At 34.5% G+C, this 25,851-nt stretch overlaps 1 protein-coding gene across 1 annotated transcript; it reads right to left on the reverse strand.

Moving 5' to 3' along the window:
* Positions 1-10,511: 10,511 nt before the first annotated feature.
* On the reverse strand, positions 10,512-12,085 carry LOC122585658 (F-box/kelch-repeat protein At3g23880-like). The gene is made up of 2 exons (XM_043757786.1): positions 11,988-12,085; positions 10,512-11,714 (listed from the first exon to the last, which is right to left on the reverse strand). Exon 2 carries the CDS (start codon positions 11,711-11,713, stop codon positions 10,562-10,564), a length of 1,152 nt encoding a protein of 383 aa, XP_043613721.1. The 5' UTR covers position 11,714; positions 11,988-12,085; the 3' UTR covers positions 10,512-10,561.
* Between the last annotated feature and the right edge of the window lie 13,766 nt (positions 12,086-25,851).

Here is a 25,851-nt window from a genome sequence, read left to right on the forward strand (position 1 = left end):
GGATTGATCCAATTCAGTTGTACTATCCCGAATTTAGAAGCTCAATATTAAAGGAGTAGTTATATATCTCTATTTTTCTTTTTTTTTCAAAAGTAGCATGTTAGGTATGAGTTCATTTAAAAGAGGGTTATATTCATATGGATCTTTAAACAATGGTGGAAACCAAGGGACTAATCTAAGTCCTTGGATCAACCATCATCAAAATCCAATCAAACATTATTGGTTACTCCGGTGAATTACTCCGGCGACTGTGCAATCATATTTGATTGGTCAAGCCAATCAAGCTTGATTGGTTACTCCGACGGATTACTCTGGCGACTGTGCAATCATATTTGATTGGCCAAGCCAATCAAGCTTGATTGGTTACTCCGGCGACATTTTCTAATCATCTTTGATTGGTCAAGCCAAATCAAGCTTGATTGGTATAGGTGTTGAACAATAACAATAATCATCTCCAATTGTATTAGAAATTGAAATTGAGGGTTGTGTGGATGTGGCGGTGGCCGAAATTTTTAAGGAAGAAAAAGGGGAAGACTTTTGATTTGAAAACCCTAATCTCTTGTTTCTCACCTTGGAGGTAATGATTTCCCTTACCCTAGCTTTAATTGTTATTAAAAAAATTAGGGTTCTTAACCTTATGAATTTGGGGGTTTTGTTACTAGAGATTTTTAAGCAAACCCTAATTGTATAGATTGAGAATTTATAGTTGCTTGGGAAAGGTATTTTGATTATGAAAAACCCCATAGTAAGAACCCCATGTTTGTGGTGTTTGGCTAGTAATTATGACATGAAGTTTTATTATGAGAATTTGGTTTTGGAAAAAGTTGTGAGTAGCCAAACACCAAGATGTTAGAATTGATGAATGCATGTAGATGTTTGTAAGGAAGTTGAGTCATGGAACTCATAGATGTTTATGTGTTGATTTATGTATAGGTGTTGAAGATTAATTTGTCTAGTTTGTTAGCCTTATAGTACCTAATAGCCATTTGAGGTGAGTGTATATGCATATAATCATGTTCTTGTTAATAGAGGTCATAGGTGGGTAAATTCCTATGACCCATTTGTTTGTTAATGGCAAGAACTAGTAGGTGGTTCCTACTAGTCGAATTGTTTGTAAGAGCTAGTAGATGGGTAAATTCCTACTAGCCAAATTGTCCATGGCCATGTTGAAAATTAATGTGTGTTGTTTGTTATGAATGCAATGGCTAGCTTGCTAGGCTTTATGTGGTGCTTGATGCACATTGTTACGGTAACATGATTATGATTATATGTGTATGCATTCACTAAGCGTTGCTTATATTTTAGTTGTTTGACGTATTATAGGAGTTAGTAGTAGTAGCAAAGGCAAATAACCGAACGTGTGAAGTAGCGGAAGATTTTGAAAGACTTGGAAGGTTGGCAACTTGGGTAAACCTTGGGTAGATAATCTCCTTGTGACCCAATTGGCTCTTGATTTGTCTTGTTTGATGGAACAAATCTATTTTTGGTGTAAAACTTGAATTTATGTCATGTATCTAGTTAGTCAGTGTTTATGTATATTTTTTAGTTGGGTAATGGTTTGGGTAATCCACCCATTTCGTCAAGTCAGATAATTTAGCTTACGGGCCGTGCTATATTTTGGTCACATTGATGTGTATACATAACGTTTTGCAAATGCATATTTGGTTTTGAGGGGAAATGGTGTTTTAAGATGTAATGTGAGCCTAAGGGAAGGAAATGAGGATTTGATCAAGAGTTCCTGAGCAGTAATTTCCCATTGCGCCGCAGTGGGAGTCTTCCAGACTCACTGCACCGCAGTGAGGCCGTTGATCATTCTGGTCCGTGGGTTTCCACTGCGCTGCAGTGGGGTCCCTGTAAAAAAAAAAATTCGTTTTTGATCTTAAATGTTTTGGGTCTTTACACAATTTTACATTAATCGTTCAGTCTAACGGGTTACTTACATACAATGAACTAAATAAAAGTTACATTCACACAATAGGAAATGTATAAAAGTTACTTACACCTTCAGATATTAAACCCTAAACTAAAAGATCATGTATCCTTGAAGATCCTTTAGGTGGTGGGAAGAAGCGGTCACTTGACTAAGAAGCTGTAGTTACAACACTGGCCAATCTCGCACAACAATTTGGTAAAGGAGAAGATGGCATCTATGATCCCAAGAAAGCCTAGTAAAGCACCGTGGAAGATACAAGACCGGAAATGTGTCATAGCATTATTTGGAACGACCCAAGTTAAGGCTGGGAATATATTGAACGGTATGGTTGACACGTCAACCCTTAAGAATTATATCAAAAAGGAGATGGACATTGCAAGCCGGCCAGGTAAGCCGACCGATGGTAACTTCAAGTTCCACGTGACAACATTAACCACACTGGAGTGCCATTATTTCTTTACTTTAGGCTCGCCTACTACTTTTTTTTTTCTTTTTAAAGAGAATCCATTAGGCGTCACTTGAAAATGGGAACACCTAAAGAGTTAAACATGTTCTATGTAAGAGATGATTAACAGATCCCACAATGAAAACTATACGTCACAAGTTCAAAACTGGCGAAAGGCAAATGGAAAACTATATGTTATTATCCATGTGTGAGGATGATGACATACACCAGACATGCCTTCTATATGTAAGGCCCAAAATGAAAAGAGATTTTCAAATGGCAACCTCAATATGGAAAAGATGTTTTAAGAAATTAGATCGATAGCCTTTATATAGAAAGAAACATTGTTCGATAGAGTGGAATAATTGGTGTAATTTTGTTTTGACCTAATTTGATTGTGTAGTTTGTGCCAACCCACTAATTGGTGGGTTTCGGCCAAGTTAACTTCTTTAAAAAAATAGTGTACTCTTTATCGTAAGAACCTTATTGAAAATCAATACAAAAGAACCAAAGAACAACGCACTTCTCTTGATATGCATCTTCTTTTCTTAAATTTGGTTTGCCAATAAGCCTCATATAATTACTCTCAAGTGTCAAAAGGGTATCCCCAAGTACTGCAGGTCGTGAAATTGATCTAAACAAACTTCAAGGGTTCTTTGTTAAGCAAAAACTAGAAGCTGTTGCTATGAGATTTTTCATGTACATTAGTGTTGTTCTTAGTATAGAAAATTTGTTGTAAATAATACTCTTATCATATTTTCTACATTGTATATACTTTGACCTTCAGTTTTATGAAAATTTTCATTTTCCCGAATATATATTGTACTCTATCCTAAAAAGGAATTTACAAAAGTCAACGTTAAAAAAGTCAAAGAGAACCCATAAGAATACTCAGGGTCTTCAATGATCCTAATGTAGTGTTAGTATATATTTTCAAAGTATGCGTATTCATTGGTTTTATTATCATCAAATAGTCCTGAATGTGGGTTTTATTTGAGTCAAAGAAGGTGGTTTTTAGTAGCTTTTGGTGTTTCTACTGGTCACCGAAGTGGTCAGAGGTGATGTGGGTGTTTGGTAGTGTTGATTACGGAGGGTGTAGGTTTCGGTTCGGTTAAGTAAAACATATAAGAATGAGGGTTGATGAGTTTTGTATTGGTAACATGTATATAGTAAATACAGTATAGAATACGATGAGAATCTGAGATGGCATTATGATTTAGGACTATATATATGGAGGTTCAAAACTCTGAATATATATAGTCGCATCAAAGGTGTTTTATGTTGTGCAGCAGTTGGTATTCAGTGTCATAAAACCGCAATATAGGGTCAACTTATTGGTGATCATTTGGGGGATGCTTATTTAAATTTGATTCAACATTACAAGTATCCCATTTCTCATCAATAGCTTATTGTCTCCCACTTACGAAATGAAAGTAACATTTGCTTTCGGCTAACAAATTTACTTTGATAAGGAGACATGTTCCTTATAATAAGTATCGAATCTATTTTAAACATATTTAGACTTTAGAGACATGTATTTAATTTTCATCCGTGATTGGTGTAAGCGAGTTATTTTCATTTCATATCTCTAAGTGATAGCGGTTTTTTATCTAGGAAATTAAATTAGAAATTCATTCCTCATAGGGCTCTTTATTATTATGTTATACCTTCTAACATTTAGGAGCAATTTTATTTTATTTTATTTTAATCTTAATTTTATTTTTTATTATTTTTTTCTAATTTCAATATTCAACATTTTTTTTGTTTTTTTTATTTCGGTTTCTTTTAAGGTAATTAATTTAATTTTAATTTCGTTTATGGCTTTATATATGCTTATATTTTCGTTAGGTTTGATTAGCTCTCAAACATGATTATATCGATATTGATCCTTTGATCTGATGAACACATTAAACACTTGGAATTAATCAAATTTGTGTTTGTTATGACTCTAGTAATTGTTGTAACAAACAATACCATCAAGTGCTTTTCATGGTCTAGCATATATGGGCATATTGGTTTCAAAATTTTCATGAATAACGTCTCCCATCCTCGATCACTTTCATGCGAGATATTTATCTAACTTTGATGTTGCGATGTTGGTCAGTTGGCTGGGGTGTACGACACAAGGTGCTTCATTTAATTTTATGTCAAACTACATAGATGAATTAAATGTACACTGGCAAATGAGTCGTATCATATTAAATACACTAACAAATAACTCTTCATTTAATTTCACCCCACCAAAAAACCATCATATTCTACGAATTTTCCATCACTATAAAACCCCCTCCACAACCACCACAATTACAACCCTAAACTTTACTCACTTACATCCTCTTTTGAACACACTTTATTTTTCCTTTCTAATTATGGTAAACTTTAACAGACAAGAAGATCTCCAACGACTTCATCGATTTTAAAAGGAGGTACTTGCTCACATCTATTGTTATGTATCTTTTTATCTGATCATCTATTATTTATTTACTTATTTTGTTTTGTATCTACTACCAATTTTCTTTTATTTTTATGTTTTTCTTGTTCACTTAATTGTTCATAAAAATAAACTGATTGAGTTTTTTTGTTTTTTTCTCTCTCTCTCAGCAAACTCAGTAGAAACTTTACATGTTTTCAATAATAATTTGGTATTTAAAAACTTTTACATTGACTTTTAAATGCATTTATGTATGTTTTTGAAGTTTAAGTGTTTATGTGTTGTTTTATAGGAGCTTTATCACTAGGAAGATGAGGTTTGTCAAGATCCGTAAAGCAAACCTTCAATGGCGTGTTATTGAACATCATTGTGTTTTAGAGACTTCTCTTTAGACGTATTCTTAAGTTTCATAGAGGTATAACACAGATTTTCCTAGTTTTTCTCTTTGACCCATAAACTATGGAAAAGGAGGAATGCAGAAGAGGAATGACAGAATGATCAGTGGCGGAGCTTGTAGGGGGTTTGGGGGTGCCTAGCCCCGGCCTACTAGCCAACCTTTCATTGCAACCCATCACTCAATCGACGCTTAGCCCCCACCAACTAGTCAAACTTCCATTGGAAGCCATCACTCAATTGAAGATCTAGAAGTAGATCGTCAAAGATCTTGAACTAGATTGGAGATATTGGATCGAGTAGACCTAGATGTTGATCGGAAATAATGAAGTAGATTGATGGCTTTGTAATGAAGAAGAGCTCTGGTTGGTTTTAACAAGGGTGGTATAGTGGTTAACTGGTTGTTATGTCAAAGATGGTCTTTATAAGGAAAGGGAAAATATTTAATAGGGAGTGGGAAAGCTTTTGGAAGTAGTGTAATATACTTTTAATTAGCACAATTCAAATGATTTGTATCATTGATAATGTATCATTGATAATGTAAGCCTGTAAGGTGTATAATTTTGTTTATCAAACATGTTTCATATTTAATTTAAAATTGTATGCAATATTTATTTAGAAAGTAGATACATATTTTCTTTCTATTATTCATGATTTTATATAGTTTTAATTCATTTCAGCCGGTTGGACCAATGTATCAGTAAGAAAACTGGTTTGAAATCCGACTCAGTCATGAAAACGTTGGTGATCGAACCCCCCTCAACTTAAATTCCTAGCTCCGCCTGATGACATACCCCTCTATCGGTATGAAGGCCTTAACATAATGGCTGAGATACGAAGGACCATTCGCGACGAAGGCTCCTGCAACGAACAGCAAAAGATAAGAATCATTCTCTTATAAAGTAGGGATTGATCTTATCATCCCCAACTGATAATTAGGGAAATTATATCCCCGGCCTAAGACTTAGGAAACCCTAAGCGGCCTACTTGTTCCTCAAGAACACTTCTCCTATAAAAGGAAGAGCCGTAAGACCTACTAAAGGCATTCACGAAAATATAAAGAAAACCTAGCTGGCGTAAAGAGACCAACTCTACCTTCTAGGGAATCGCCAACAAACGAGTCTAATCACCTTTTAACCCACATCACATAAACCTTGGTTCGGTGCGCAAACACCGCCTCTCAGAATGATGACAATGGTAGATGCCGATCATATGCTCATATTGTTGATCTCCAAGTGTGCGTGGTCGTGCCAACCATGTGCTAGCTGTAGTGCATCAGCGTTGAGAAAGCAAGGATCGAAGCCCCAACATGACACGAGCCGTAATGTATTGATTGTAGACATCACGTCCTTCAAATCCGAAAGGCATATTGGTTCAATATGCTTAATTTGATATTAGTATGTATAAACAAATAATGGTACTCTAATTTTAGTTTTGAATATGTTGAAGCTTGTAATGTAATAAAGATTGACCTTCCAACTTGTAGCTTACATTTGTTTGACAAACAAACTCTTTTTGATCTTTTCGACAAACCAACTCTTGTTTATCTGTTTGTCAAACTCGAATATGTTCTCTTTATTTGCTTTTTTGCTCGTTGCCTATTTTATTTTAGATGTTCTAGTAAGTTTTATCTTTTTAGATTTTTCATGTTATCTTGTTAAGACTAAAGAGTTATTGATATCTTCCATATCTAAATGCAACACAATGTTAATCAAAGCACCAAATTTTCTCAACTTTAATCTTACCTTTATATTTTGTATTACAATTTTAAACTAGAAAGTTCTAGGTTTCGGCTCTTTTAAATTTAATCATAATTCGCTTTAATTACGGAAGGGTAATGAGGGAAACCCTAGCCCGGTATCACAATTGAATATCCATCGACTCAGCCTGTATGAGCCATATGATTGCCGGTACGAAAACCTTCATCCTAATCCCCACATGACCTAGGCACTACGAATGATCGAACCCACGTATTTAAACTTCTTTAGGCTTCATTAGTAACGGGTACCTTAAAGTAATTATTTTTTGTGTCAAGCGGGATCGAACCTGAGATATTAAGGTCACCAAGTGTTTGTCTTACCACTAGGCTAATTGTTTAATAATAATACTTGTATTTACATAAATTGTCATACCAACTCAAAATGACATTTAGATTCTTTGTATGCCTTAACATAGTTGTAGAAATTCCCGAGATGCAAGGATGAGGAAAATAGCTGCTCAAATAGGTGCAATTAGAGAGCGGAGACGCACGTTTGCTTAGCGACGAAAATTGGTAAAGTAAGTGTTAATAAAATAAATGTTTGTAAAATAAGTGTTTGACCAATTGATCATACACATGAGCCCACAAAAGACTGCAAGTCACATGTTCGAACTCTTTTCAAAGATAAATGAAAAAAATATATCTTATAATTTATGTGTGACAATAATGAGTTAACAGACATGAGTTCTATGTGGTGGGTACTTTAAGTAAAAAGGCGGTACATAAGACTAGAAGGTTCTCATCCATTTACTGTTTTTTTTTTAAATGCAAGTGTTTGATGTAATTTTACATTATACACTCGTGTGAATTTTTATAAAAAAAAAAAGTTAGTATCTTTTTGGTTTACATTGTTATATTCATTAGTTACCTCGGTTATTATCCAATGGTTGATATTTGTTGTTTGGAGGGCGTTAGTGAAATATTTTTTTGAACAGTTGGGCATAAGTCAATTGATTATCCACCCAAGGACAATATCAATGTATTAAATACGTATTCATTGATTGTATCATCTCACAAGGCCTTGGTTACTTGGTTATCCGTACAGAGAATCCGAGTGTGGTGATAAGAAGAGTGTGTATTAGTGATCGCAAAACACCCGAATTGCAAAAACAATGTAATTGGTGAGTTCCCATGATCATTGACTTGAAGTTTTGCTACCTAGACCAATGGGTTAATAGCCCAGTGGTACCGTACCCCTAACAATGGGGGCTTGGGGGCACACGTCCTGGGTTCGAATCTCGTTCCCAACCAAGTCTTCAGGGGTTTTCACCGGGCATGCGTATATGCGGTAAACGCGTTGAGTACCAATAGGTACATGGCTCCAGAGGGTGGCCACCCACTTACCCCTTTTTTTTTTAAGTTTTGCTACCTAGAATATAAACATCATCTAATCCCATCAAAAACTGCAAAAGGGTCAACAGTCGATTACGATAAGAATGTTAGCATTCGTGAGTCCTCAACATGTTGCAATTAACCTGCAAAATACTCTAATCTTACAATAAGCAATAATCATAACAAGAATAAGATTAACATGAATGCATCTGGGTCCTGGGATTCAAAAAAATATAGGGAGGCTTCTTGGTTATCATGAATTTGACTTTGTTCATATTTTTAAACAAGTCTTTGCAACTGTAAATTCACATATTCCAGTTTTATGTATATCATCTACGGATCAACTTTTATGATTTTTAGCCTAAAGTTAACCTCTTAATTCAATTCTATTTTTGTATTGGGTTTAGTATCCGGAGGTGTAAGTAACTATTACACTTTTTCTATTGTATGAATGTAACTTTCATTTGGTCCATTGTATGTAACTAACTCGCTAAATTGAACGATTAATGTAAAAGTGTATACGTGGCACACCATATGAGCTGCCACGTAGAAGTGTTTGATTGATCAACGTAAAAATTTTGCATTAATAGTTCAAATTTAGCTGGTTAGTTGCATACAATGAATCAAATGAAAGTTACATTCACACAATAGGAAAAATATAAAAGTTACTTACACTTCCAGATACTTAACCCTTTTGTATTTTGATTCACATACGCTTCATTCTATGATCAGTACTTTGTTCATATTTTGATTTTCGACAAGGGTGGTTTGAGTAACTACTGCATTCATTGATTCAAGAAGAATTCAAAACTAAAGATTGGGAAATAGGGGTTTAAAATACTCAGGGGATTCATATAAGACGACGACTACCAATCGGGCCTCCTCTGCATTATGCTGGTCTCGGTTGCAGAATGAAGGGAATACTTCTAGGAATACTCCGTAGTTAAATTGGAAATATGAATTTTGTAACAACATTATACTTATGATGATAACTTAAAAGAAAACAAAAGAATTTACTAAATTAAAAATTGCATAATTACATTCACTAATATCATTATTTGGGTTTGTCTTGGAGTTTGACAGCACCATCTAACATGTTTTCCTTAGCAAGATGAGGATGTCGCGGCAGACCCTTACATACACATTGATTTATTTCACAGATGGCATGATATGGACAATGGAGAATCCGACAGTCAGCGCCTGTACGACATTTTTGTGCACGAGAGAATCGTGGGAAACTCATCATACCTGTCACGACAAAGAAAATATTGTCCATTAGTTAACATCACATGAACAAGATATGTATATGTGTATGTCATAAGAAAAAACGAATGACTTACTGGAAATGATAATCAAAAGCATAAGAAGAGCGACTCGTGAGGAAACTCTCTCCATTTCTTATAAGTAAAATGTGTTTGTTTTACTACTCTGTTAGATAATTACTTCAGAAAACTAAAATTTAGAATGATGGTTTATATACACAAGGATTTTTCATGTAAAGTAATTGTTGGTATTTCTTCTATTAAGTAAAAAAAATCTTTCACATAAATGTTTTTATGTATGTATCTTTAACTTTAAAAGTTGAGTTAAACGTGATACTCTTACTATATAATTCAAAAGGCAATATGTTATGATAGTTCAATTCAGGTTGTATTTTACTTGTAATAATAATGGTCCAAAAGTCATTTGTGATGAATTTAATCGTTATTTAAATGATCTTATTTAAGATATATAGATTCTAATACTAACAAAATATATATTTTCCTGATCATATTAGTACATTACTTAGCTCATACTTTTTGCAACAATATTCCTATTCCAAAATTTTCAATTCTTCTGTTTTTCCAGGTTGAGTGGTTTTGTAAAAGCAGTATTCATTGCTTCTACAGTTCTACACAGTTTTTATTTTTCATTTGTAGCATATAGAGAACATAAAACCTATTGGACGACTTCAATCCATATCCTTTTAGTCAGGGTAATAAACTTGGGCCTTGGGGCATGACAGATCTACAGGGTTGCGTAAGGTAGGACTTTCGGTATTATTCAGGTCTTAGCCAGGCTAGTATGAGGTCGAGCTTATGTAGCTGCTCGATTGAGTCATTTACTTGACCTCTATTACTATTGCATCATGACTTGCGACACGAACAAAACTTAACCAAGGAGTGCTAATCTTGATAAAACTATCAAAGTATTTAGTTACATACGCAACAAAATGTTAAATTGAAAGAGATCTCATGAATTATAGGAAAACTGTAATCAAGTACAAGATCAAACTGACGTATCTAAAAACTGGGACATCGGTCGTCTTCTTTTTTTGCCATTTGTTTTTGCTTCTACATCACACGATTGTTGGTTTCCCTTTGCAACAACTCCTCTATCTAGCAATACAAGGCTTTCGGCATATGTTTCCATGTCAATGATACCTTCAGAAATATAACAGGGTGCCGGAAATGGGCTCTCTTTTCCTCTTTCTGCATTATAAACACTGAGCCCCAATTTGTATTTTTGGAGCAAGAAATCACCATCGGTCAGTCCCAAAACTCCACCTACTCGTTGATCAATTAGCAATCTAAAAACCATAGACCTAAAAGCAATATTATTATTTCCGTGTCTTCTCACCCAAATCCAGTCATTCCAAGATTTTCTATAAACCAAAGCTAACGAATCTTTGACGACCATCATTAGTTTTCTTCTATCACACCATGGTTCCGGGAACTCAACTGTGCCACAAACATATGTACTCAAATCAAATGTCATTATACATATTCCGTTTGGATTACGTTTAATCACCCAATACAATGTTCCGTTGACCAGACACGCCCGCCTTGACAAAACATTTTTTAGCATCATGGTAGGGGAATTAATGAGAGACCAAGTGTCTGTCTTCATAGAGTAAACCAATGGATCTGTTTTCAAGTATGAAATTATCACAATCTTGTAATCATCGGTGACTGGGTCGACCCCAAAACCTAGTGCAAGATCATGTCCTTTTTCTATATAATTTAGGGGTACAGGTATAGTTAGTTTGCGCCCAATTGAAGGGTTCCATAAACTAAATTTTTTTTCTTTGTCCACCACACAGAAAACTCCATTACATGAACCAACGATTTCAAAATCTATGGGCGTCGGGAGATCAAGTTTTGCTACATTCGTGCTCTGATCAGCTGTTCGATAATCCAATGATAATTTGTTTTCCGAAAACAATGAATAAATGTCTGTGCCACGATAAAACCAATGATGGTACTTGACGAGGAGTTTCCACGGAGTGTTCACGGATCGAAGTTTGTGGGTCCGTATGAAATCGGGGCTAGCAATACGAGAAAACCAATACTTGGAGAGACATCTAAATCGGAGGAGGGATTTGATGGGTAATCTTAGAAAGATTTCATCAGTCAATTCTTCACATAGATGATCTGCCATTCTATATACATAATTTTGCCATAAATTTTACGATTAGGAGTAAGATAATTTACCGTTCTAAATAAATAGATAAATATCAAGGCTTTAGATATTACAATATGGAGCCTTCTCTCCTGTTATTATTTGCAATTTTGCATACAGAATATATATATATATAATTATTAAGAGAGCAAAACACCGCAATAATCAACATTATAAGCACACACACATGTACATAGGGTTATTAAGCAGGGAAAAAAAAAAAAATCTATCCGCGATTAACAAAAGCACTCACCAGAAAGAATAAGGAATGAAGGAAGGGAAAATTGGCAATATATCGACCCGTTTGGATTTTAGGTGATCAATGCGGTTGTGACTTGTGCGGAAGGAACGTTTAGGGCTATGCACTGTCTAAAATATGGTGGGCCGGGCCAATTGTTTATGTTCTTTATCTATTGTTTTAGACGAGTACTAATAAAAATAGGATATCATAAATTTATGGGTAAATGAAGTTGACACGTTTTTCACTTTTGATCTTTAAACTTTAAAAATTACAATTTTGATCCTAAAGTTAGCCAATTTTTTCAATAATTGTTCTTTGGCCTTACGGCGTTAAAAAATGGCCGTTAATGTACGCACATGCTAGACACGTGAAGGCACTAATGTCATTTCACCTTACACCGAGGGCCGAAAAGTGATAAAATAACTACTTGAGAGACGAAAAATGGCCATCTTTTTTTTAATTTTGATTTTAATTGAAAGGGGGACGGTGGATGGTAGTGATTCTAGGTGGCGGCAGTTGGTTGGTGGTGATTCCAGTCGGCGACGGTTGGTTGGTGGTGAATGTAGACGGCGGTGGTTGGAGGTGACTGTAGATGGCGGTGTTCAGTGGCGGAGCCAGTAGGGGGGTTGGGGGTGCTCAGCCCCTGCCAACCCATCCCGTTTACTTCTGGCAAATATAACCAAATAAACAAATATTTAAAGTTTGTGTGAGCAAGCCTCCCCCAATCACCTAGCAAATGTAAGTGTAATCCCTCATAATCAATTAATGACATTAAACACCCACTTTCTCCGGTTATATTGACTTCCGGTGCCAGGAATAGCGTTTGCTTCATCTTCTCCGGTTAGTTGTGTTTTATATGTTTGAATCGGGACACTATTTAAGTATTTACCTTTATTCATTGGGAGTTGGTATCTTCATTATTTAAATAAAGGAAAATGGGATGTCTAGGGAACGGGACCGCCATTACGTCTTATATATATAGATATATATCTTTTTATTGTTTTATGGTGTATCTAATTTACTGGTACTTAATTTTAATTTATAACGGAGTATATATAGTATAGATATTTTGTTGTTTGTTAGAAGTAGTTTTCTAAGGCATTTGCTGAAAGGATTGAAGATTGCGTATCACATTCACATATGTTATCATGACCTTATCAAGGTCATCCTATAGTATAAATCTGAATTGTTATAGAAAATAATATATATATAACGGAAAAAGTATACTTGTTAAGAGTTTATATGGGAGAAGAATTTTCATTTTCTTTTAAATTGTAGTTGCTAATATGATGAAGTTATTAATATTTAGAGACAAGGCTGAGTTATCAAACAAAGATTTACATGGGTTCCTCATTAGGAAAGAAAGTAGTTTTTTATAACCTAAAATGAACCCGACAATCTTATACTATATCGGATACGATAATCATCACTAAGGATATAATGAAATACAGCCCCCTCCAAGTCAGAATCTTGGTTGCGCCTCTGGCGGTGTGGGTGGTAATTGTAGGCAGTGATTGCTGGTGGTGACTGTAGACGGCGGTGTTGGTGGTAATTGTAGGCAGCAGTGGGCTGGTGGTTTAGATTTGGATTCAAAGTCGAGTTTTTATTAGGTATTATGGGGAAATAAATGTCTAGTCGGAAAATTCCATCGAAAAAGAAAGAATGAAAGAATAGATTTATTTGTATGATTTTCATTTTTCGTCCCTCGAGTAGCTTTTTTTCACATTTCGTCCCTTGGGTAGCTATTTTTCAACTTTTTGTCCCTCGGTGTAAGGTGAATTGACATTAGTGCCCTTACGTGTCTAGCACGTGCGTACGTTAACGGCCATTTTTTAACGTCGTAAGTCCAAAGGAAGATTATTGAAAAAATTGACCAACTTTAGGATCAAAATTGTAATTTTTAAAATTTAGGGATCAAAAGTGAAAAACGTGTCAACTTCAAGGGACAAAAAGTGTAATTTACTCTAAATTTAGTAAGAAAGTGACAAACCGATTAAAATTTTTTCTTTTTTTCTTAATGAAAGAGGATCCCTAATTTAAACTCTCTTTAAAAAATTTCACGCATTGATCTTTAAGAAATTTCTTAATAGCACAGTATACATAATGGGGAATTTCAGGCATCTTTTGTAACTAGCACGTATTCGCACATCAACCGTAATATACGTAAGTTGGAACAAACAATGTTTTTCATATACACAATATACTTGAAATTTCAGTACAAGCGGTATATAACAGGAAATCTTGGTATCGAAACGAGTCTGATATCTATAGTTTTGGTTGTGAGTTTGCGGCAATATGTGAAACGCCCCAAGACTCAACTCAAGAAAACGACATTTTTTTTTAACAACAGAATAATACTCTGCATATATACTCCACAAACTTCTACACAAACCTTATTTTGACACTTAAAATCAGCTTGCAACATATCTAACTCAAAACCAAACTTCATTTTACGTCATTTCTGAGTTCAAACAAGTTTTAGACAGAGAAATAAACTTAATAAAAGTAAAATTAGTTATAAAAGACAATACACCAAAAATTAGAAATTTCGGCATGACCTTTTCGTAAAATCTACATCCAAAAACCTGTTACGGATAATGAATTCTTAAAATACAATTGATCATGATCTATACAATACTTTTATAAAAATGACCTATTATAAAATAACCAAAACTCCTTGAAAACTTGACAATACAATAATCATACCAAAACAATCAATGTATCATGAGCCAATAGTTCAAAGGGGTCTCTACGGGTCCTATCACTTTACCATTTACCGCTTTTAGCTAAAGAAATCAATAATCCATAAAGCAACTTCGAACTTCAATCTGTATATTACTTAACTTGCTTCCACTTCCGGGACAACCTATAAAAAGGGTAAACAACTAAAAAGTAAGCAAAGCTTAGTGAATAATCTTGCATACGTTTATACATACGAAGGAGGGCAAAGTACAAGGACTATTACATGTAACCTATGACACCGTCATGTCATATTTACATGTTCACCTTGTACACTAACAACACATATATGGATCCATATAAGCTAACAATCATATCAATAACATCTATCGGGATTCTTAGGCCCTGGAGGTTCTTAGGCCTGATATCATATCAACTATCGAGATTCTTGGGCCCCGGAGGTTCTTAGGCCTCATAATCACAATGCCCCACATGGGCTTAAGCCACATCAATTACCACACATGGACAAATAAACTTCAACATGGTGGTCAACACCACCATCGACAAAAGGCTTCAACATGATGTGGTCAATTGATCCAACATATACATAAAGGTATGCAAGAATATTCACCTCCTCCGCGACAACCAAAAATCATAAATCAACAAGACCGCAAGTACACAATACGTATGCTTCAACCTAGCAATGATTCACAAGTACATAGAATATCATCAATCACATATTAGGCCATCTAGCCATAATCACTAGCATTTCAATACCCAACCCCTCATTTACAATCTTATATTAATCTTGGGTTGGTTCATCAAACACGTATCTTTTATATCACTTTCATTTGACCAAAACTTACTTTCATACCAAAATCGTCATTTTCATATTTGACTAAGCAGACTTCAAACAAGCATAACTCAAGTTCTACTTACTCTTTTTACTTGATTCCAGTGGCCAAATTTAGATGACACATATACCTACATTTTATCTTTAGTGACCAATATGTGAATTGTCTTTCAAAGGTGACTTCTTGGTCGTTTTAAAAACCAACACAGTTGCTGAAAACAGCTTTGACCTTACTGACTTCTAATGACCATAACTTGAGTTCTACACCATATTTTGACCTCATTCCAGTGGCCACTTCGTCTTAACACATTTTAGTACATTTTATATTCAGTGACCAAGATATGATTTAACTTTCAAGAATGTGTTTTACACGTTTTAATGACAGACACAAAATCAGTTTTGCTGAAAAATCAGCATTGCGCCCCTGAATTCAAAAATTCATATCTAGAGTTCTACTTCGTCTTTTTAACCCATTCCAGTGGCCACTTCTTCTTAACACATTTACCTACATTTTCTTTTTAGAACTCAACAAGCGAAACATCTTTTATAGTAGAGTTTTACCCACGACAAGATCAGTAACCAAATCTGTCAAATTTCATTTTCACTAACAATCATCAAAACTTTCATGCAACCCAACTAAAAACCCTAAATTTGATTAAATTACAAGAACCCTAACTCATATTATAGCAATTTACTCAATATAAATGAAACCCCCAATTTCCAAATAAAATAGTTGCATGAACCCTAATTCTTGAAATTAAAATCAAACTAGGTTAAAAGAAATTGTTACCTCAAGAACGGAATAGATAATTTAGGGTTTCAATTCACAATTTCTCTTTTTCTTCTTTCCTTGAATTCGAATTACATACACCACACCTCCACCTACATCCCAATCTTCCAAGATATAATCCTTGAATATTATTAGTATTATTATTATTAAATTTACTTGTAACTTGAGAGCTTAATCCTCATAAGAATACTAGAATTCTTGTATTAGAGGTTGATAGAAAATGCATGAGAATAAAAGGGGGAGGAAGAAACTAGGTGGAAAGTAATATGGTGAATCATCAGGAGATGGCTCATCCTTTGGCCACGTTTATTTCAAAAATAGGGGTATTATATCCACTAGTCACTAAAGTTCCAACTAATTTAACCCCGTATCTAAAAATAAAATACTAGGAAACTATTTTAATGTTAAAACTATAATAAATGTTAATTTTCATTGGCCTAAAATATTAGGATGTTACAGTATGGTACCGAATACCATCCTTAATTACATTTATAAGTTGTAACTGTTAGTATATGATCACGTAAAATAAACGTATGTCCGGAAATGATTTAAGCCTACGGGGTCACACGAAATGACACTGTAACTTTATATGATTAATTAATTAATATATTAAAGTAGTATATTAATTAGTTTGATCACTAAATGATTAATTTAAATAAGTTAAAGGGTTAATTGTATTTGAATTAATTAGAAGGAGGTTTAATTTTGAAATAAGTTAATTAGGGTTGGACTCTAATTGGACTTAAGAGGGGCCGGTTTTTGAAGGCTCAAAAGAGGCCTTTGATTGCTTGGTCACCAAGCCAAAAACCCTAAAGATTTACCCTATAAATAGAGGGCTTAATCTAAGGGTTTGATATACCTTCACACAAGAAAACCTTCTCCTTCTCTCCTCTCTCTTTCGGCCGAGAATTCTCCTAGAGTTTTCGGTTTTGTGCCATTAAAATATCCACATGCAACCTATGTAATTAATGAATGGCATGACATTAATTATGGTGTGTTTGTGTTGACGGCAACAAAGAATTTCGATAAATAGGGATTTCGAAATTAGGGAGATACACAACGGGTTTGTGAGTTCGTGATCAAGGTACTAACATACGATATAAGAGGTGTCTAGTATGCACACGTAGAGGGATTTACTTCAAATCCTCATAAACGTTTCTTACTTTTTATCTTCAATTAAAGGTATATGCTATCTCTTTTGGTTAATTAATTAACTACATAGTTTTATCTTCCGCTGCGTGCTTTGTGATTTGATTTGATAAATTGTTATATATCCCAACAGTGGTATCACGAGCCTACTATGTATGTTTCTTGATTACCAATTAAATCAAAACTTGAAGGAGGGTTAGGGTTTTTGATTTTTATAATTTTCGAATATATATGTATATATTTAAATTAACTTTTGTAATTGAATTACATTATTTAAAGAAGAAACAAATAATGTTTAATATATATATATATATGGTTCGAAAATTTCCAGAAAAAATAAAAAAAAAATTGTTTTTTAGCATTCCTAATCCAAGTTTTGATTAATTACATGTTTATGTGATATATTGCATGTATATAATTGTGTACCTTTAATTTCAATTGTTAAAAAGAAGTAAAAATCATGAATTTTTCATGCAAATTATTCATGATTATTACTTAAATATATTGATATGAAATCTTGATCATTAGGGTTAATTATGCTAGATAATTGAATAAATAATTGTGTGACAATGTGATTATGTTTTGTGAAATTTCCTGTTTGACACCAGTTCACTAAAACGATCATAACTAATTAACCGTAATGAGTTGGACGCTCATTTTTTTTACTGTAGATGCTTGACTCATAGGGCTACAACTTTCGTGTTTTGTGCTAAGCCCAGTTCGGCCTTCTTCAGGGCCATTTTTGGTCGTGAAGCTGCTGGATTTTCCAGATCATCAACTTGTTTATTTATGGTAGATAATTTGTTATGGAATTTTTGGCTTACGCAATCAAGGCAACTTGATGTATGTGATCTTTTCCATATGGAAAAGGAGCCAAATCTTATACCATAGTGACCAAAATTAGGATGATTACCTTAATTGTTAAGTTGTAAATTTAGTAAGTTACCTTAAATCGTTAAGTTGTATATTTAGTAACTTACCTTAACTGTTAAGTTGTATTTTTAGTAAGTTTAATTTTGCTTATTTTATGAAAATTGTATGCAAAATTGTTTTTGGAAAAATAAACTTGACTAATTAATATCGAAATAATGATTTTGTATATAAAATTGGTGCCCTAAAATCAAAAGATACACCGGCTCACCCATTTAAACGAACTCTAAGAGAGGTATAAGTCGGAGTGCGCTAGCCTTCTAAAAGGGTGGGTTTTTAAAGGTAAACCTTTTCCCTTGCGCTTCTTTGTGATTTCAAATGGAGCTACCGAGCTCTTTTGTATTTAAAGGCAATAAAAATGAGTTTTATAAACACATTATGTTTAGAAGATATGCATGAATCTTCAAAAACATAACCTTTTGTCACACATCAAATTGAATGACCCAATAAACTTAAGTCATTTGCCATCCAATTTGTCAAGGACACATGTGGCTGTTGTTTTACTCACTGGTACACAGTGGTGAAATGGCAATTGCATGGCAAAACCCATTCACTGGTACACAGTGGTGGACAATTTTGTACGTTCTTAGTTGGACGACTTAAAGCGAGTTAAGCGGTGAGACCTTGACCCGTGGAAAAAGATGGGACAAAACATGACTACACAGGATCACTTGATGAATCAAGTGTCATACGTAGGTCCCATACTTACTAGGAATTGCACTAGTAATGCAATTACTGCTCTTCACTTACCTTTTGAGTGCAATCATTTCTAGCAGATCAACTGATGAAATGGTTGCATGTCAACTGGATGCTAGCCTTAATGAAATTAATTGTTTATTTTGTAAACGTTGGGTAATTAATTTCTTAAGGATTTATTATCGAAAATACCGATAATTGAACTTGAATCTATTTTGTAAAAGGCAACAAATCCTTCACAAAACATACACCAATCGGCTTTCAGGTCGATGCTAGAAAGAGAAAACTTTCTGAAACCAATTTCAATGACTGTTTTGTCAATAGAGAATTGTTCTAAGAGTTGAAAAGAAAACCGATGTCATTTGAAATTCAGATACCGCTATTCCTGATGCGAATGCCACTGCTTTGCAGTTGGAAGCATAAAATACTCGGTACAATAGACATATTGAGGTTGCTTATTTGATGCTAGAAACATGTCTCCTGAGCTTCAAAAAGCAATTCAGATTGCAAAATCCGTGTGATATGATCAAATAACTCAAGTCTATGTATGGAAAACAAGTTGGAGTTGAATTACTTGAGTTAATTGAGTCACTCCATAACTTGAACACGAGTATGGGAAACCGGTAAGTGCTCATGTACTCAAGATAAAGAGTCACTTTGAGCAATTATGGAAAGGTTAAAACTATGCATTTCTTCTGTCGATTCTTATGGGCATAAGAGACAATTACAAATTTGCATAGCATAGTTGGACTTCATATCAAGTTGATTGAGTATGAAGAAAACCTTTCAAGAAATCTGAGATACCCCAAGTTCTTATGATCAAGGGGGAAATGGTTTAGAAAGCAAAACAACCGTAAAGCTAAAGGCAAGAACTTTGGTAAGAGAAAACAAGGTGTTTTATCTCAAAACCTTAAAAGACCCTTTAGAAAAAGGAGCATACGGCTAAAGACCAGGCTTGTCATCACTATGCTATAGTGAGACACTGGAAGAAGAATTGTCCTAAGTATCTAGCTGAGTTGAACAAGAAGAAGAAACAAGTTGGCTTAACTAGTTTTTCAAGTATATTCTTAACTGAATTATAAGTGTTGATGAGATTCAAATGATAATTCAATAGCAAAAAAGTCAAGTTAACTTGGACTCTATCTTTGACATTGTCATCTTGTTTAAATTTTGTCAAGAAACGCATTTAAAGACTTCCATGTGAAGATATCTTACAAATAAAATGATGAATCGTTTGATAGATGTGTGTCTTTCGAATTACCGTTAGCAAGAAAAGCATTGAAAAACTTCAATGTGAAGGGATCTTACAATCAAATGATGAATCATTTGACAAATGCATGTCTTGTGTTTTCGGCAAGATGACAAGAATACCCTTTCCGCATAAAACCGGAGAGGGCTAAGGAACTACTTGGACTAATACATATCGATGTATGTAGCCCTTTTAGACATATGTCAAGGAAAAATGCTAGCTACTTCATTATTCTATGAATAATTTCAGTCGTTATGGTTATGTTTACTTGCTTAAACATAAACATGAAGTGTTTGAAACATTCAAAGAGTTTAAAAATGAGGTAGAAAATCAACTCGGCAAAACCATCAAGATTCTTCGTTCGGATTGAGGTGGTGAATACTTAAGCCAAGAGTTTAAGGATTATCTTAAAGCATGTGGAATTGTCCAACAACTTACTCTTCCATACACTCCTCAGCATAATGGAGTGTCTGAAAGGAGAAATCGAACCTTGCTAGACATGGTAAAATCAATGATGACCCGTTGATGTGACTTAATATATACATATTTCCCACATGGTTTTTAGGTCATTTTATGCTTAATTATTAGTTATTTGTATGTACTTTCGATGCTTTATGGTATGCGTGAGAGGTTTCAGGTACATGACATGTAAAATGGATGAAAATGGCTAAAAACGACTTTAGAAAGGATGAAATGATGTTTGTGGAAGTTACGGGTGAAGGAGGTGTGGAAAAAGATGTTAAAGTGAAGAAATCATGATGGAAGAAGTGTAACTCCGGTTAGAATGGTTAACTCCCGTTAAAAGGACCAAGTATAACCATTTCAGCATTTAACTCCCGTTAGCCAAATCATAACTGCCGTTAAAAGGAAGGTGGAACTACAAGGTCTCGCTAACTGCCGTTAGGGGTCAGACTAACGGCCGTTAGTCACTGAAGGACTGATGGTGCAACAAAATTCTAACGGGCGTTAGAAAAAAGGACCAAAAGTGCACAGATTTGCTAGATGACCCGTGTAACGGTCGTTACACCTCCCTAACGGCCGTTAGTCGCTGCTTTTATATATATATCATCTTTAATTGTTTATGGACGGGAATTTTTCACTTTTTAGCACTTCAAAACCCTAAAAACGCAAGGAACGAGTAGGAGGCTCTAGTAGGTCGATTTCCTATCATCTATTTGTTCAAGAATATCAATTTTTATTCAAGGATTCATTATTGCTTTTCAAATTCATCAAGATTAGCGGTACAATATGATTTCTTTTAATATTATTTGTGTTTTCTTGGTTACTATGAGTGGCTAAATCTTATTTGCACCCGCTTGGGTAGTAAGCATGTCATAGGGTCATGTTAATGTTACTCGCAATCGTTGAACAAGATTTATATGTTTAATCGTAGATCCACATTTATTTGGGTTTAAATATTGTTTTATCTTTTATATTAATTGATTGATAATTGTATTTAGAAGTTCGGGAGAAATCTATGTCATTGTCAATTGGTTTATGAAACGGTTAATCGGTCTATAATTAACCTAAAGTCGTTGAAGTTCGGGAGAAACTAGCGATAAAGATTTTAAACAATTAAACCCATTTTGAGTGTGTAAACGCTTATAAAGATTAAATCATAAAATCAACTCAGGTTTTTAATGCTTAACTGTTAAGAGTAGAAATTAAGTGCGGGAGCAATAATTATATTTTGAACAGTTAAAGTTTCAAGTATAACGGGAGTTCATCTTGTCTACCTTTTGAGTCGTTCAACAAATGCAAGTAATATTTAGACTCGATGATTGGCATGTGAGCTGATCCAAGTAGGTGTTCCTTTTAAATCTTTGTTAAGATTCAACAACCAAATATTCTCTTGTGATTAATCCTACGGGATTACTGACTTTTTCAACTAACTCTTGCAAAGTGGCAATTCGGCCATAAAACCCCCCTTTTTACTTGAATCACTTTATTTAACAATTGCTTAACAAGTCCTTGTGTTCGACCTCGTACTTACCAAGTCACTATATTGCATACGAACGGGTACACTGCCCGCAAGTGTGTAGTAGACAGTAACTAGGTATTTCGTGATATAAATTTAAGACTAGAAAATACACATCAGCCGTACAACTCTCCCATTTTCGTTTTGGGATTATGCTCTAGAGGTTGTTGTACGCATTCTCAATATGGTTCCAACCAAGAAGGTTGACAAGACGCCGTATGAATTATGGCATGGACATGTCCCTAATTTGTATTACTTAAGAGTCAGGGGATGTGAGGCACTTGTGAAGCGCGATACGCCTGACAAACTTGAACCCAGAACTACTAAGTGCATCTTTGTCGGATACCCTAAGGAAACGATGGGTTACGACTTCTATGATCCCGCCAAAAACACTGTTTGTGTTGCTCGATATGCTGAATTCTTTGAAAAGAAATTAGTTCAAGAGAACAGTGGGAGGGTTGTAGAACTTGATGAGACTCAAGAGGAAGATGTGTCACCTTCTGAAGCTCCTAGCAATCATCAACTTGGGGGTGGGGGATGTTCAAAGTGATGAACCTCAAGTCAATGATAATGAAGCGATTCCACTTCATAGGTCCGAAAGGACAAGACGTCCTACCGAAAGACTACGTCTGATGGTAGAAAAAGACGTTGTTGGAGATCTCGATGAGCCTCCGAATTTCAAAGTTGCATTATCAGATCCGGAATCTGACAAATGGCTTGAAGCTACGAAGGTGGAAATGAAATTCATGAAGGACAATCAAGTCTGGAGCTTGGTTGATCTTCCACAAAATGCTCAAACTGTTGGGTGTAAGTGGATCTTCAATAAGAAGAGAACATGGATGGAAATATACACACCTATAAAGCTCGTCTCGTGGCGAAAGGTTATACTCAACATTTCGGTGTTGATTATGATGAGACCTTTTCTCCGGTTGCGGACATTAGAGCTATTAGGATTCTCTTAGCCATAGTTGTGTACTATGACTTTGAGATATGGCAAATGGATGTTAAGATTGCCTTCTTAAATGGTTACTTGGATGAAGAAGTCTATATGGATCAACCTGAAGGTTTTATTGATCCAAAACATCCCAACAAAGTATGCAAGCTTCAAAGGTCCATTTATGGACTAAAGCAAGCATCAAAAAGTTGGAACAAGCGGTTTAATGAAGAAATCAAAATTTTGGTTTTATTCAAAATCCCGATGAGCCATGTGTATATCGCAAAGCTAGTGGGAGTTATGTTACTTTCCTTGTCTTGTATGTTGATGACATATTGATCATAGAAAAACACATTCCAATGTTGCAAGATGTTAAATCCCATCTTGGAAAGTGTTTAGCCATGAAAGATTTAGGAGAAGCGACATTTATTCTTGGAATTAAGATCTACTGAGATAGATTAAAGCGGTTGTTTAAATTAAGTCAAAGTGCTTATATTGATAAGGATCTTGAAGCGTTCTAAGTGTGGGTTTACACTTATGCAAGAAAGACTTAACTTATCTAGCAAGAACAGTGCTTCTACACCTTATGAGGTGGAGCGTATCCGAAAAATCCCATATGCTTCGGCTGTGGAATCTATTATGTATGCGGTAAGATGCATTAGACCTGATATTGCGTTCACGCAAAATATAGTTAGCCACTATCAACAAATCCTGGATAGGATCATTGAATTGCTGTAAAGAATATTCTTAAGTACATGTGTGCTACTAAAGAATTATTTTTTGTGTATGGTTGAAATCCCGATCAAAAATTCAAATGGTAATAGAATTTGTGATGTTGGATTTCAGACTGATAAATATGATTCAAAATATCAGTCGGGATACGTCTTCATTATTTAAATGAAGGCACGGTAGAATGCTATGAGCTAAAAACCACAGTTGTCATGTCTACAACAGAGTCTGAGTACATTGCCGCCTTAGAAGCCGCAATGGAAGCAATCTGGATAAGGAAGTTCATTAGCGGGCTTGACGTGATCCCCTCGAGTGACTTACCCACTGAGACAAAGGGATAATAAGGTATCTGAAATAAAGGGATAATAAATGCCTTAACCATTTAAATATACTTTAAGAAACTATACTTAAATTTTTTCGGGAGCATTGGCGTGTTGCTAGACGCTAACCAATGTTATTACCTTCATTTATTACGAGCTCAAGTGGGAGCTGTTAGTATATGATCACGTAAAATGAACGTAAAATGAACATAATTAAAGGAAATAGGAAAGGAAACACATTTCACCTCCTGTTAACCTTATGATGTAAAGACTTTTGGATGATCGAACAACCAATTCAAAGTTTAGAGTTTTGTAGTTTTCAATCACATGTAACACACATGAGTGAAACGGAACATTAATTGGCAGAATGTTTCTATAACGAAATAAACGTGCTAAAATAGTTGATCGAGTTAGTGAATTAATGAAGCAAAGGACCACAAATCTATGATAATCCTAAGACTCGGGCATAGCCTCTAGTTTCTTATCTCATAGACTTATTTAAAATCTTCCATATCCATATAATGTTAAACTAGTAAAATTCTTCCCCGCGTATTTGCAAGTTTGTTTCAAATGGTATATCTATTTAAAGGCAAAACCATGTTAAGTTACTTTTGCATATTTACGGGGTTTCAATTATTATTATTAGATTTTTTTTATTGATGATGTGTCGTTATAGATGTTAGCTAAAAGTTTTGACATATGAAATACATGTTTGTCTAAAGTTAATACCACAAATTTTCTATAAAGTTTATAATAATGAATACATATATATTTTATATGTGTAATAAAGCAAATATAGTTTTAATGTAAGTTTTCTAAATATTATTTAAAGGGGGGGGGGGGGTTGAAGGTGAGGTGGTCTCACACCCAACTTAGGTGAAAACCCCTCTGATCTTAATTTTTTATTTCATACAAATCATGAGGCTCAATCATTTATTAATTATAAAAAATATTTAAAAATTTGTATGTGAGAGGTTTTTCACCTAAGTTGGGTGTGTGATATCTCACACTTATTTTTCCCAAGTTTAAAATCACAAAGGAGAAAAGTGCGATAAAAAACAAAAAATTTGAAAGTTAGTTTTCAATATATTAATTAAAACCGCAAAGGTTAAAAGTGCAATTAAAAACAAAATAGTGGTATATAATGGTATGTGGTACATATTTGTACGTGATATGACAACGAAAAGTTGCAATATATTGGTTGGAAATCCAAAACGGTAAAAATGTGTAAAAAACCAAAAAGTAACCTGTTTTTGAAAACAATATGATAAAATCTGAATAATAGTTCAGGATGTGCGGTGGACGAATAGTAACTCGCCACGTATGCAAGTTATTATTCATCATGTCATTTGCCTTATATATATATATATATTAAGGATTTATTAAGGAGTTGGCAAAAGTACTTATCAATATACTAAAACAAGATTAAAGTATTATTTTGATGTGTATATGTCATCCTCCGTGATTGAACCAAACCTGCGTGACGAAACTACCCGCTATAAGCCTTATCTAAACATGATAATCTCTTCCTCCTGAATTATTGGGATTTGCTCTTATCTCGTTCTACCA

Source organism: Erigeron canadensis, chromosome 1, assembly GCF_010389155.1.
Source record: "Erigeron canadensis isolate Cc75 chromosome 1, C_canadensis_v1, whole genome shotgun sequence".
Classification (NCBI taxonomy): domain Eukaryota; kingdom Viridiplantae; phylum Streptophyta; class Magnoliopsida; order Asterales; family Asteraceae; genus Erigeron; species Erigeron canadensis.

Bases quoted from the DNA above. Each gene is read 5' to 3' on its own strand.
- LOC122585658 (XM_043757786.1), bottom strand. From the start codon at position 11,713: ATGGCAGATCATCTATGTGAAGAATTGACTGATGAAATCTTTCTAAGA.